Source organism: Bactrocera oleae, chromosome 6, assembly GCF_042242935.1.
Source record: "Bactrocera oleae isolate idBacOlea1 chromosome 6, idBacOlea1, whole genome shotgun sequence".
NCBI classification, from domain to species: Eukaryota; Metazoa; Arthropoda; class Insecta; order Diptera; family Tephritidae; genus Bactrocera; species Bactrocera oleae.
Genome location: NC_091540.1, coordinates 29,983,626 through 30,000,000, shown reverse-complemented (window position 1 = coordinate 30,000,000; position 16,375 = coordinate 29,983,626). Strand labels below are relative to the sequence as shown.

At 34.2% G+C, this 16,375-nt stretch overlaps 1 protein-coding gene across 3 annotated transcripts in view; it reads left to right on the top strand.

Moving 5' to 3' along the window:
• The window catches only part of P5CS (Delta[1]-pyrroline-5-carboxylate synthase), a 68,934-nt gene that overhangs the window by 36,480 nt on the left and 16,079 nt on the right, over positions 1 to 16,375 (top strand). For 2 of the 3 annotated variants that reach the window (XM_036374015.2, XM_036374016.2), the window contains exon 2: positions 14,164 to 14,319. The exons of the other annotated variant lie outside the window; for it this stretch is intronic. In XM_036374015.2, coding sequence (XP_036229908.1) covers positions 14,164 to 14,319 — 156 coding nt within the window. The remainder of the gene's footprint in view (positions 1 to 14,163; positions 14,320 to 16,375) is intronic. 3 annotated transcript variants of the gene reach the window in all.

Below are 16,375 nucleotides of genomic sequence, written 5' to 3'. Positions count from 1 at the left end.
TCACACCTCAAATTAGCAGATCCCAACTGCAACACCCCGGCTCAAATAGCCATTATATCATATAAGGCAGCGATCTCATACCTCAGATAATACACGAGGGTGTTGAGAAAATTTCAAACACACTATTGGAACAGAATACTATTTTTGGTTGGATTCTAAGTGAACAAGTTACGGAACCAGTTACCACCATGCCTACTCAAGTTGAGCAACTCTCAAATGAATACCTCAATTCACAATTGAGGAGATTTTGGGAGAAGCCACAACTGCTAGACGAGATAATGGTAGGTACGTCGTACGACTACCATTAAAACAACAATTTCTCAACAAAATCACCTTAGGTCACTCTCGCATCTCTGTAATACAGCACGACGCACAAACGAAAAATCATGCCACATTATGCAGTAATAAAGCCAGACAAAAACCAACATAAGTAACAGTTGTCTTCAATGCCTCAAGATCTACTCGAGGAATTCCCTAAATGATATCCTATTTACGGGACCCACGCTCCAACCAGATTTAATGCTACTTATTTAAAAATGGCTAATATAGATACATATTCAACGGAGAAATCAGAAAAATGTATAGACAAATAGTCGTACAAAAAGAAGATTTTCAGCGAATTATTTTCCATAAATCCCCCAATAGTCCACTACGCGACTACAAAATACAGTGAACAGTGAACTTCGGCGTTAACTTTGCCCCATACTTAGCCATTCGAACACTTCACGAATTGGCTGAAAACACCAAGTCAGAATTTCCTATAGTAACCCAAGTGTTAAAAACACAAACGTATGTAGATGATATCCTGTCTGGAAGTCACCATCTTCTATAAGCATACGAGTTACTAGCACAAATGACATAAGCCCTCAAAACCGCAGGATTTCCGTTACAAAAGATAACGGCGAACCTCCCTAAAAATTTAAAGGACATTCCGAAAGCAAATCTGTTGGACAGTTTGTTTCTTTAAATTCTAGAAGGAGAACATCCGGTGGGTTTAACGTTGATACCTGCCGATTAATAGTTTGGAATGGACACACTAACCACCTTGGTAGGGTTCGAGGCCTATCTAAAACCTCTTCCGTACTTTGGGTCCGACAAAGCAAACCCACATTCAACTGAAAAAACGTCAGTCCTTCCCATATTTGGGTATCAACCACAAATTCTAGAAGTACAGTACAACAAAAACTCTGGGGATTCAATGGAATGTGATGTCTGATCAGTTTTCATACACTACAGAGTCAATATGTGCTTTAGCCGCCATAACAAAACGACAAATTCTATCCTCTGTGGCAAAACTTTTCGACGCGGTATGAGGGCTTTCGCCAATATGATACAAACCGAAATCCTAATACAAGAATTATGGCTATATGGAACCGGCTGGGACGAACAACTAAAACCACTTCGTTTAGAAAAGTGGTTCGAGTTTGCGAGCAATCTAAATGATATCTCACAGATACAAATCCCACGATGCGTAAATGCCCCAGAGTACAAAGTCGAACTACATGGCTTCTGTGGCGCCTGGTTAGAAAAACCACCACATGCATGGAAGATTTATATTTCCAATCAAACGTCTCAAATACTTGACCTAATAGGGTCAGCCACTTGGCGAGATGTAGCCACTGCTGATAATCCTGCCGATCTACGTACAAGAGGGTGCAAACCCCTGTACCTTGCCACTACCACCCTCTGGTGGAATGGCCCCCGTGGTTAACAGAATCTCCCGATTCTTGGCCACAACCGAACGTCATCCCATAGTTATACCAGAGAAGTCGCATACATTTCTGCAACGATTCGGAGCGCCACATCTTTTGATTTAAAACCAACACCGTTCCGTACGAGCCGTCGCTACTTTAGGCGACCTTTATTCTGATAATTTTTTAGAAATGTGCACATATGTACATTCATAAGTACATGTACGCTGATGCCTACTTCTCCTTGCCCCGCACAAACAATGACTTTTGTCTTCACGTTTTGCTTTTTCCGAGAGTAAGAACGGAGCAAGCTGTACGATCGTATGCAAGGAGGGGTTAGGAGGCGCACGGTCACATAATTATTTTAGATATATTTTTATAAATCGAATACATTTATATTAGAATACATTTATTTATATTTTTACGTAAATAAGCCCTAAGGTATCAGTCTCAAGACAAATTAAGGAATAAAATAATATGATATAAATCCTCTGTTGAAACGCCTCTGTCCATGGTGGCATGCCATGGAAGTAACGGCGAGTTCGCGCGGAGCAAAAAATTGAGTTCTGACAAAACGTTGAAGAAAACCAAATGACAAATTTGCCGACAAACATACATACATATGAGCTCACATACAGTTAAAAAAATTAGTTTTAATCGACAATTTCGCGACAATGTCGGTCGGCTATGTTGTCACGTTTGTCCTTTTTGCAGTGCTTTGCCATTGAAAATTGACTTATGCTCTTTTCAAGTAACGCGATTGCCGATTGGACTGCATTTTTATAGTGTCGTATTAAGATAAAATGGGCTAAATCGAAAAACTATGAAATAATGATATTGGGTAAATATATAAAAGTACCATATGGAGCGTGCTTAGAGCATAAAAGTAGTTAAAGATTTCTTATGAATGATAATGATACAGAAATTGTTTAATTTAATGCCATATATAGTGCATTATATGAAAAAAATTAAAATAATATTTTAAGACGCTAATAGGTCATGTTGCTAATTCTCCTTTCTGAAGAGAACATCAGTCAAATTGTTCAATTTTGGGTTTTTATCATTGGCGTGAGGAAGCAGCTTGTGGCCAACATACAAATTTGAAAGAGATAGAATTTTTAGTGATTGTAAAAATAAAAATTTGACTGATTTGTTCAATTTTACTTAAATCATTCTATTATTTTATTTAAACTATACTACTGTCATCATTAACATTATAACTATGCCTACTTCGCATATAAGACAGTTTTAAAATCCGTCTAATTCTTTCAGTTTCCAGCATTCAAACGAAGCATCGCTGAATATATTGGAATGAAACTTTGCACGAATAGTGTCTTCTGACCAAAAATTTTCCCAATCGGACTAAAACTATTCAAGACCCCAGATACCGAATATGTGGACCAGTTCCTACAGCGAACATTTTATCGAAACTCAATCTGGGTAAATCTGTGAGACATTTTATAGAAATTTGAAGCGAATCCTTTTCTGATAATAATATGTCTGTATATCAAAAATGGGTTGTATGGGGTCAATAATTCCTTTACACCCGAATTTAGGCTTTCCTTACTTGTTTAATTTGGTTTGGTGGTTTGTTTACGTGATTCTTATTATCAGTTGTTTTTGAAGTGATCTTAATTATTAAGTATGAGAAAACACAAATATATTTTACCAGAACATATGCATACATACTCAATGTATACAATAAATAAGTATGAAAATGGGTATGTTTACGAATTGATTTTAGGTCTTTATGATTAGCAATGTAATCTCCAGCAAGCAAATAAACAAATAAATATGTGTACAGTTGTTACCCACTCAATATTTAATAATTAAATAATTAAGAATTTTATGAAGAAAACACACTCTATATTGTTGCGCACATACAAACAAGTGTAAATATGCATATGTTTACATATACACTGGGCAGAAAAGTCCGCGTACACGCTTATGGCTTATATTATTTTGTTATTTATTTTATTATTTCTTATTTTTTACTAGTCTATTGCATAATCTCAGAGCATTTACAGCAATAAAAGTTAAGTTGGTTACTCAACAACGTTCCCGAGCATCTTCAAACGCCTCCAGAATTACAAGTTTTGATGGGATTTACTGGAACGAAAATTGCACCAACGCATAATTACCTCAATGGATATGCCCAAGGATTTGGGCTCACATTCTTTCGACAGAGACCTCTAAACTTGGCTATTCCATGTCAAAACCTTGTACGGAATTAGCCGATTCAAGAAAGGCAAGAGAGTTTTTAAGCGTCAAGATCTAAAACTGTTCAGCTACATAAACGAAAGTTTTAACAGATGAGATTTAAAACTACATTATTATAAATTGTTTCAATTTTATTTATTAAGAGAAAGCATTACAGACTTTTTAATTTTGAAAAGTTAGTCAGATAAATCAAATGTGCGGGAATACTAATAATAATGACATATGCGGCGGAATGTTTTTTTAGCTGAAAATTTGATCTGCAAGATTTAAACAGTAAGAGTCTAAGCTTCCTCGGCAAGCAAACCGGGATATTAAATTTAACTTCAAGAGAAAAGAACTGCAAACCGATCCATACAGGATTTTTACTAAAAATATTATGTCAAGCATTTTCCTACGACTAGTAAGTGTAGGTAGATTTTTAAGTTTTAATGTACTAGAGTATGGAGGTAGACTTTACCTAGAATCCCATCGGAAATGCCCTGAAAAGTATAAATATATGAAAAGTAAAAAAAGTGTTTGAACAAAGTCTAATTCAAAATGCCAGAACGGATTTGGTAACTAGGGTTCCATACCACAGAGCTATATTCCAAAATAGGCCTAACCCAATTTGTAAAAACAGTTTTAGAACATACGGGTCTCTAAATTCTTTAGACCAAATTACAGTTTTGTATTTTAAATTGCTGCTTATTTAATGTAATTTATAGGTTTTCGATTAATATTGTTTTGTGGGCGTATACAAACTAAACTACTTATGGTGCCAGGGAACACGTGTACAACTTTTCATCAAGATATAGAAATTCGTATTCAAGTTACAGCTTCCAGGGACGAACGGACAGACAGACAGTCATCCGGATTTATCGTGATCCTGATCATTTATATCTATATAACCCTATATTTATCTCGATTAGTTTAAGGGGATACATACAACCGTTAGGTAAACAAAACTATTTTACTCTGTAGCAACATGTTGCAAAAGTATTAAAAGTAAGTAAAATCAAATATATAATGCAACTGTAATCAGCGTATTAATATAGAGTGATCCATTTCGAGGTTCCCTACTTTTTTTAAGAAACACAAACAATTCAAATTTAATGGGGAATGTTTATTATCATTCAAAAAAAACATTCTAAAAGTATGGCATTTATTTTTTGAAGTTCAAAAGTTGGCCGCGGCTACGACTTAGATGGTCCAACGTTCAGTCCAATTTTTGTTGACTCGTTCGAGCATTTCGACTGGTGACTGGCGAATGACACCCGTGATGTGTTGCTCCAAGGCCTGAATCGAAGCGGGATTGTCCACACAGATTTTAGATCTTACATATTACCACAGAAAAAAGTCTTACGGCCTGATATTACACGATCTTGGTGTCTAATCGACCGGTCTAAAACGTGAAATTATCTGCTCACCGAAGTGCTCTCTCAATAAATGCATTGATTGATGCAATGTGTGGGTAGAGCCGCCATCTTGTTGAGATCACGAGCTTTAATTTCAGGCATTAAATAGTCGGTTATTATGGCGCGATAACGATCGCCATTGTCGGTTACGTTCTCACCTCTACCAAACCCTTGTTTTTTCTCTTCAGATTGCTTTAAAATTGTGCTTGTTTACATACCCATTGAGCCAGAAATGAGCCTCATCGCTGTACACAATGTGGCTCGTGGCTGTGGCGACTTTTCAAGACTCTCGACGTAAAATTCCATATGTCAGTACGAGCTGCTGCGAACCGCGCCGAATCGACAATTCATGGTCTTCGTGGACACTCTAAGCTACGGCCGCTATATTTTCTTCACTGCGTGCTGGGCGTGGTCTATTCGGTCGAATATTATCCAATAATGAATGCTGGGTCTGAAGATGGGTGATGGTGTTGCCAATGGGCCGATGCTTGCTTAGTAGGCCGATTATGTTGACCATAAGTTGAGCAAAGCGCGTATTAAGTATTGTGAATAGTAACTGTTAATCTTCAGGAACGTGTTTTCAGCTTGCTCAACAGATCGAAACTCGGGGTTTTCGGGCCGAGATCTATGACCTCGAGTATTTCTGCTTTGCTCTTTAAAGCAAATTTGTGGATCTTGCCACCTTGTTCTTTTTTGAACAGAATTTACAGCTTGCTCAATATATCAAAGCTCGGGATTTTCGCGCCGAAATATATGTCCCGAGTATTTCTGCTTTGCTCTTCAGAGCCGGTTTGGGGATTTAGACGTCTTGCCCTATGTTGAACAGTATTTAAATTTTGTTCAAAAGACTGCACCTCGAGATTTTCCCGCCTGGTTCTATGTTGATTTGTATTAATAATTTGTCCGGACTGACGTACATCAGAATCTCACCTACGATAATCGTGACTTACAATATTTTGTGACTGATCACTATCTCTATATCAAGAGTTTGCACGAAGAACTCTCACACGTCTTCTATTCTGAAGACGACTTAGTAATACAGATTTTCTACTTAATCTAGGCATAATTGATTAATAATAAATGGCTTAATATTATATATAAAACACTTTTAGATGATACTTATATAATTAAGTCCGTCTTCTTTCACAGTATTGAGTCCTTTCTATGATTTTTTTCTTGTTCGGTGTATAGGTACTATAAGATACTGGTGCACATATGTATGTGTGTTTGTTCGACACTGTATATAATACGGTTTTGCTTGCCACTGTATATAAAAATAGTTTAAACACTATGTACTTATACACTGAAATTATTTGAATACAGCACGTTGCTGGTCAAGAAATCTAGTGTAACTGAAACTTCCAACACAGTGTACTGATATTTGTTATTGTCTTGCAACATATTGCTACAGAGTATAATAGTTTTGTGATGGTATATTTTTGTACACACAGCTTACGTACTTTTGTATACCTATATATTACTTTTATATTCACTAACATAAAATACATAATATTTAGTTATATTTATACTTTAGAAATTAGTAGTTTATTTCATTGTTTTAAAATTAAGTACTTGGAAAACCCCTCCTTAAATTGCTTTTGTCTAACACTTTTAAAACAGTACCTATTTTGAAGGGTCTGCCCATGAAGGCTAAATTAACAATAACTTACATACAATTAAGTATGGTATACACATATGTAGAGCAGGTATGTAGGTTTTCTTCTTGCTGTCTTAATATCTAACCACTCATAAGCTGCTCCCAAAAAGCACTTATATATAACATAACATATATACAGCTCAACTCATGACCTTCATATTAAAATGTGTCGCAAAACTGAAATAATAGACAATAGAATTTAAACCGATGGGGTCGCAGTTTATCTATTACCACATAAAAACGATCTATAGCCCTTTAGATACTACACTACTAATATTTATTTAATGCGATTTTTTTTAGAAAGATATTTCTGCTCTCTATAAAGTTCAGCACTCTAAGAAACTTTTTTAACAATGAATTTATCAATGTAAAATAGTTTCTGGACTGGTATATGTTGTAATAAGTTCAACATGATGGCTGAGAAAATATACCTATCCACTGATTATCACTAAATATTTCATTATTCGATTATTATTTGGTATCTTATTAACTTATGTTATTGATCATAGATTTATTTCAGTACTATTTTTTTTTCCAAAATGTTAACTTTAACAAAAATAAGCTATTTAACTCCAACATGCTATGTGAGATGTAAACTGAACCAATGGGGTTAGATATAATATGTGTTATAAGAGGTTGCTGTTGTAGAAGCGGAGCGGAAATCAGTATATTAGGGTTATAAGATTTAAACAAAGGTCTAGACCAGTTTCATTCATATGCAGCGATATACAACGTTATTTTTAAGAAAACTTGTTCATTTTATTTCATTAAATTATCAAAGTAAATTCGTGGACCTATTTCACACATTTTCGGCATTAAACTATTGTATATCTAATATTTTCCATTTATATAAAGCCAAATGGAAGTTGGAATTTTTTTTATTAAGTATGTCGGAGCTAGGGTCAAATATCCCTGATAATGGGTACTAAGGCTGAACCCAGAATTTTGTACTCTTGCAATTCGCAAGAATCAAAGGCCAGGAAATTCCTTCAGGTGTGGCAAAACCTTATATTAAAAAATGTTGAGAAAGAATTAAACACCCATTATTAAATGAAATCGTGATTAAATTTCAATCAAATTTAGTATCTTTTCGACTTATATTAAGGGCCATAAACTCAGTCTCAGTTTTATTGCTATATTTTAGTTCGCGTCAGCGAAAATTATATAAAAAAACAAAAAAACATCTTGAAGTCAGATATATATAAGTATAAATATGATATTAACTCGACCAAAGTGGCTAAATTATATATATACAAAAATATTAATACTCACTGACCGACATATTCGGCATAAAACTGGTTAGAATAACGAAAACCATTATAAGTAGTATATGGAATTTGAGGGCAGTATTAACCCGATTTTATTAATTTTTTCCAATACCACATACTACTAACATGCCACAGACTAATAAAATGCTCCCACTGTTTCATTAAGGTACCTCACATACCATCACCAATCACATGAAGTAAAGTCAGACGAATTTTCGAATATACTGATATTATTTACATGGGGGCTAGGTAAATTTTTTACCCGATTTCATCAATTTTAAACACAAAGGTACCTTGATATGAGTAAAACACGCTTTCATTTACATTTAGATAACTCACATATTGACCGATATATGCGGTATAAAGTCACCCGGAAGTTCAAAAATCTTTATATTAGGTATATGAGGACTATATATATACTTCCTGTATTGATTCGATTCAACCCATATTTTAGGGTGCCACTCCCACTGTATAATTTTGAACGCGATTACTTTAAAGTCATCTTGTACCACATCATATATCAAATTTAATGCCTCTAGCGTGGTTAGTGCTTGATTTATCGCGCTTTTAGTAGATTTTAACAGTACCGTTATATGGGGAGTGGGCGGGGTTGTCACCCGATTTCACCCGTTTTCACACCGTCGATAGAGATGCTAGATACATTTGTTCCCAGTGAATTTTTTTTATTATGGCTCCGGTGGTATAGAAGATATGCACATTAAACCTATTAGGGGGCGGGACTACGCCGCACTGCAGATGCCCGTCCCTAATGTGATCCTGTATACCAAATAAGAGTCTTGTATCTTGTTGTGGAGCTTAGTTATAGCAATTTATTTGTTTTTGATTAATGAGCGTTTTTGTGGGCGTGGCAGTGGTCCGATTACGCCCATCTGCAACACCGGTGGTTTTACGGTATCAAGAAACATGTGTACCAAGTTTCATAAAGATACCTCAATTTTTACTCAAGTTACAGCTTGCACAGACGGACGGATGGACTGACAGACATTCACCCGGATTTCAACTCGTCTCTTCATCCTGATCATTTATATATATTTAACCCTATATCTAACTCGATGAGTTTTAGGTGATACAAAAACCGTTAGGTGAACGAAACTATTATACTCTGTAGCAACACGTTGCGAGAGTATAAAAATTGAGATATCTTGATGAAACTTGGTACACATGTTCCCTAGCACCCAAAGAGGGTCAGTAATGGAGATGGGCGTAGGCGGACCACGCCCAAAAAACGCCATTAATTGAAAACTTTTAAATTGCCAGAACTAAGCCAGCGAGGGGCGTGCACTAGGCAGAAAAAGTCCCGTACAATTACCAAAAAAAAAATTATAGTTGGATATAAAAATTGTATATACTTTTTATAAAAACTAATTTATTTCATATTCGTTAAAGGATAGGAAATATGTAGTTTTATAAAAATAAAATAATTAAATTTCCGACAATAACATATAAACACTGCAAAACATGCTGGCGAATAAAAAATCCATTAGAAAAAGTTTGTGTACATGGTACATAAGTCGAGCAAAGATATTGTTCTTAAAATTTAATTAAATTTAAAGTGAAATATCCCCAACGTTTTAAAACTTCCGCTAGAGGTTTTGACATGAAATAGACAAGCTTAGAGGTTTCTGTCGTTGGGATGTGAGCCCATTCCTCGTTTCTTTCAGCATATCTTTTAAGTTATTTGTGCGTTGGCGGATTTTAGGTTCCAGTGAATCCCATGGTTGCTTTTTAAGGTTCAAACCTGGTGATTTTGGTGGTGTTTAAAGCTGCTTGGGAACGTTGTAGAGTAACCAAAGCTCAACTATGTCTATGATGTTTGCTTCGGGTCGTTATCCTGTAGAATAGTAGTCACTTCCAAGACACAATTCATCCGTTCTTTGTTTTAAATTTATTTTTAAGATATTAAGGTATGCATATTTAATCATGGTTGATTCTATAAATTCCATTTGGCCCACACAATCATTAACTATGCACCCCATATCTTTGCTTTTTCACCACCATGCTTCACAGTATGCATCAAGATTTACCTATCGAGTGCCTAACCTTTTGCCAAACTCCCGGGGCTTATTTAAGTGCTCTTTAGTGCAAGCATTATGCACTTGCCTCTTCTCTGACAATATGAATGACTTTCCGTGTGCGACTTGACCATTAAACTTTGTTTTTTTTATTTTGCGAATCGTGTCAGTGCAGAGAGATTTCTTAAAGTTTTCTAAACATTTTGGTTGCAGTAAGTAGAGGTTTTGCTTCATGTTTTCTGTCACATGGTTACGTGTTTCAAGCTATGCTAGTATTTTTGGCCGCCCTGGACGGGCCGAGATATAAAAAAGCCGGTACGTTCGTAATTTTTTAATATTATGGAAGAATGTGTCCTTCCAATCATTGTATCGATTTAACCTTCTTCCAAAAGTTAAACCATTCTTTCCCTTTCGGAGGATTTCTTGGTTTTCTTTTAGGCGAGATTCGATGTTCTAAATTTAATAAAAAACTGAATGAAACAAAAATCGTATAAAATTGCTACTTTTATGAAAACAAGCCAAACTATAATTTTCCGACACTTTTAGTCTCGGTTTTGACACGGAGAATTCTCTTTTTACTCTTTTTAACTGTACGTTGTACTGATGCGAAATGTCATATTTTCACTGCTGGCAGTCCTATGCCCCAGTGTGAAAATGGGCGAAATGAGACTACAATCATGTATACCTCCCATATAAGCCAAATATAATTTCTATCTGATTTTTTCACTTTTCAGTAGATAAATCAAAAGATTACAAATATATATAAAAATAAAACTTTGCATAAATAATGCCTCTAAGCTATTCCATCTCGGGTCTTAAACTTGTCAAAATTGGAGGCAAACTGTTCAACCCCCCTCATACCGAATAGGTGAACCCCAGTGCGTATGGCTGACTTCTTGCCAAAAATATCGGTACCTCTATTACATTTATTATGGAAATTCGGGTAAAATGTATATCGGCCAATATTTGAGTTCTTTTCATGAAATTGAGAGAGCGTATTTTTCTAATAACTGTGTGTTATAGTGCCTAAAATGGATAAAATAAGCAGAAAACTTGTCCCTGCCTCCATATAACTGATATTCACGATTTTGAAACGTTAGGCTGACTTCACTCCATATATTTTGGTGATGGTACCTTGATGAAACTTAGAAAGTGCATTCTTTCATTAACAATATTAGTCCAGTCATTTAAGCTTAAATTAGGCTGTAAGTCTGTAAATACTTGTATATTGACACCCTAAAAGTTGTCTCAAAACCTACATATGGTAGGGTGTACGCAACTATTAAATTTCAAGGTCAAAGGTCACAAAAATCGGTTTTTTGCGCTTTTTTTGTAAATATCTCATTTCCTATGGGTTTTTTGCTATTGGTATTTATTATCAATATTGTAGAATACAAAATTCTTTACAAATTTTGTTTAAAAATTTTTTTCATACGGTGAACCGTTTTCGAGATAGAGGGCTCAGAGCGCCCGGTCACAGCATCACTTCAGGTCAACCGGTGCCTCCGATCAAAAACGCGCCATATATAGTTGATGAACTATCGATAAATCAATGATTATAAATATTTGTCAATTTTTATTAACTATTATATTATATTTTATCATTTTTTCCTAACCTATCCACTTTTTATTCAGTATTAATTTATTTAACAACACTTACCTGCCCATGAAATTGCAGAATTGTTAATGAAAATATAGGAATTATATTTGAATTTAAACCTTATTAAAATTAATAACTTCTTACATGATAAAAAAAAAATAAAATAAAAAATATCATTCAATACATTTATTTTTATTAAAAGTAAAAAAATGGAATAAAGGGTACAAAAACTACAATTTATAATTTTAATCATCTTCTTCCTTTTCATCGTCGTCTTCCGGCTGCTGGTAAATTTCAAACTGGTCTTCATTATCGTCTTCAACGACATTTGTTTCAAGTTCTTCCATGATTTCGGGGTCAAAAGTTCCATCTTCGTTAATGTCGCTCTGATATGGTAGAGCATTGAGACAAGCTTGCCCATTTCATTGGCCACAAGCTAAAAAGCATTGCAAGCCCGCTTTCCTGCATCCGCATCGCGAACCACAACCACTCTTGCAGTTGCAGAAAATTGTATTTAGCAAATGTTCTGGAGCAGGTGGTAAAATTGTCATGATAGGCTCCAGAAAATCGTTTCGCATTGCCCAACCCCATACCTGGGGTTCCAAATCATGCCCTAACCAAGTTTGAACTTGATAATATACACGTTCGAAATGTTGATGAGCAGCTGCACTTGTTGGTGGAATATTTGAAAGCTGCACAGGTTTATTAAGTTTTGTAGACTTGACGTAATGCATATAACGAAGATGATCGAGATTTTTCACAGATTTCGGAGCATTATAGACTGCCAATAAGGTTTGAGTTCCACTCTCTAATAATCTCTGGACCGAACAATTTTCATCCTCAAATGCTGCAGCTAGTTCATCCAAATTGGTCAGTTTCTCAAAAACTTTTAAAAATGTTTTTTTTCCCTTTTTAAAAAGCGCAGAAGTTGTGTCACATCCACTTAATGCGTGCAGAAATAAAATATGTGTTTTGGAATAAGGATAATTATCAAAACTTTTAGTCGAATATATCTCCGTTTTTACATTGCCTTTCCCAACCTTTTTAAAGAAAATTTCTTGATCGTAAGACAGTGTACGCCCAATTAAAATGATGAGTAAATCAATATTTTGTCCTATTATTTACAAATTTACAGATTTTAAAGAAGATGCACTTAATTATTTTCTAATTAAAATGTCATTAGTGTTAATGGGAATATAATTATAGTAAGATTTAAGTTTTTCCCTTCATTATTTTTTAATTTTTGAAAACGGTGATCAGTATTATTGAATAGATAAAGATTTAAGGCATGAAGAAAATGATAAAATATAATATAATAGTTAATAAAAATTGACATATATTTATAATCATTGATTTATCGATAGTTCATCAACTATATATGGCGCGTTTTTGATCGGAGGCACCGGTTGACCTGAAGTGATGCTGTGACCGCGCGCTCTGAGCCCTCTATCTCGAAAACGGTTCACCGTATGAAAAAAATTTTTAAACAAAATTTGTAGAGAATTTTGTTTTCTACAATATTGATAATAAATACCAATAGCAAAAAACCCATAGGAAATGAGATATTTACAAAAAAAGCGCAAAAAACCGATTTTTGTGACGTTTGACCTTGAAATTTAATAGTTGCGTACACCCTACCATATGTAGGTTTTGAGACAACTTGGGGGTGTCAATATACAAGATTTACAGACTTACAGCTGGGTATCTGAATTCCGAGGTGAACTTACTATAATGACTGGACTATATGTGTCATATCTATACTACTCTTATTTCCCATATACAAAACAAAATGTTTTCAAACTTTCCGATGATTTTATACCTATATATCAGTAAACATGTAAGATATCTTAGCAAAATTAACCGGGCATAGAATGTTGGATGTACTATAGTTTAATGCCGAAAATATGTGAAATTGATCTACGAATTACCCCGACTCCCATATACTACATATAATGGTTTTCGTCATTCTAACAAACCATCTGGCGATTATTTCGGTTACTTGTTTCTTTATAATATTAATATAGGGTAGATTAGTAATTTAGTAGACGTCAGAAGCAACAGTTTTATTAATTTGTTTGATGTAGATATCGGATTTTATAAACTCTGGTTTCATTAATAACATTGTTGTTGATATGTATCACCTTTACAAAATTACAAGAGGTTTTAAAAATAGGTGATAGTCATAAAGTTTCATTAAAATTTTTTGGCGAAAATATTAATCCGGTTACGCAAAGACTGATGTGTTGTTATATATCATTTGTATAATTGTATCATAATTTTAGGTGTTGATTTATTTTTAGAACATTTTGACTGAAAAGCGAAAACAAGCTACCTTTACAGAGCGAAGTCAACTTAAATATGCACGCCGTCTGGTGGTTAAACTTGGCAGTGCCGTTATCACACGAGAAGATAACCATGGCCTTGCACTTGGACGACTGGCTTCCATTGTTGAACAGGTTAGTTTTTCTAACGGTTTAATTAGCTTCACCTGTATGTTTGTATGTTTGCATGTTTGTAACTTCTAAAAACTATGAAGCTAAAAGCGCCAACTTCCATGCTGTCATTTGAATAACAAATCACACACATCCTTAAAGAAAGTGAAAACAACACTTGTGGCTTAATAATAAATATGGTATAAAAACCAAAAAAAGTGAAAAGCAATTTTTAATATAACCTGATAGTATCATTGACCCAAAAATCTTTGTATTCTTGTGAGAAAAGCGTAGGATGGTTTGCGCCATTTTCGTATATCGACCATACCACCTTTTTCTCACAATACTACAAGTATTTTTCGGTCAATATTACTTTCAGTATTATTTATACGAACAAATACCAATACGGAATAATTGGCGATAATTTTTAAATCAATGCATACGCAATGATTTGGTTAAAATATTATACAATTTGTAAATACAGAATAAATACCTTACTAACCGTAAATAGTGGCAAATTCAAATAGGGAAAATCTTCTGAACCTTATTTAACTTCACATCTTACCAATTCTTTCCACATAAAAAAAAGATGGGAAACAGCAATATAAGATGCGAATTATCGGCGAAGTTGTCGGTTAACAAGGATTAGGATATATTATTGTGTAATTTTTTTTATAAAATTGTGTGTTTATTTAGTATTTATGCAGTTGTTGGGGATTTTATTAAATCGTTTAACAAAGAGTGACCTTTTGCAGCCAAGTTACAAAAATTCAAGGAACGAAAATTCTAAGTTTTTGTAATTGGGCCGGTCCATTGGGGAAAAGTGCAGAAACTTAGAACTTAGCAATTTTTTTTTAGAAATAACTGTCAGTGGCCATTGAACAAGTAGAACGTTCTTTTTGTGCTTTAAGTAAGTTACTTGCAAAAACGTTTATTTTAAACACATAGTTAATTGAAATTGAAAGCTATTTATGTACAATTTTATATGAAACTTAAAAGTTATATATATTAGACTATGTTTTTGTTAAGGTATATGGACAATATAATGAAAACCTCTACCTTATTAAGGGATATATTAATACAGCTTTGTTTTTGCCGTTCAGCTCAGATTAAATATATATATAGATTTAATATGGTTTTGTATTTTCGCAAATCACACTCTAAGCTCTTTTCTATTTTACTTGTACATCCTCCATATATTACTGGACAAGTGTAAACTCCGTAATAAATCTATACAAATGTTTGTATATACATAAATGTACATATGTATATATATGTTATGAATGTCTCAGAAATTTTCTATAGTTTTTAAAACACATAAATTGAGAAAAATTAATTAAACAATCTGCGAGAATACCGCAGACGATAACTGCTTATTTTGGACATAGGTTCAATATTGCACCTACGCCAATTACAAGTTGTAAGTTTATAGCTAATTTCTATATACAAATGTATAGAAGTATGTAAAGATAATTGAGTATGCGAATATATTTCTAATATTATAGAAGATCTTATGAATCGGACAACTTTGCCTTTGCAACGATTTATTCGACTATTTTCCAAATGTTAAAATACAATATTGAACTTCTTAAATTGAAGTTAGAATAATAGAAAGATCGGTATTGCATTAAGATTGCTTTAAGACAGATATGGAAAATTAAATAAACTATTATAAAAAGTTATATTCAAGCATCAAATTAAGATACAGAACTGTTATGTGGTACAAGGTATTGAGGAAGGGAGGGGGATCCGTGGTTTGATAGTTTGTAAAAAGCCACGTGGCCCCGTTCGCATAGAAATTACGATAACTCACTCACCACACCTCAGACTCCCTAAATTTCACACGTGAGATGGTACAAAAGAGCTGCTGGGCTGGACTGAATGTAGAACTTGGACAAGGGGCAGGACAACACCTACTTTAGGTTGAAATTACATATCTCAGGAACTACTCAACCAATATCAACCAAATTTATTGCATAACATTATACCGAAATTATTATGTAACGTTGTGAAAATAGGAAATCGAATTGCAACCACGTATACTTTTCATACACAACAATTTTAAATTCCATATGATTCC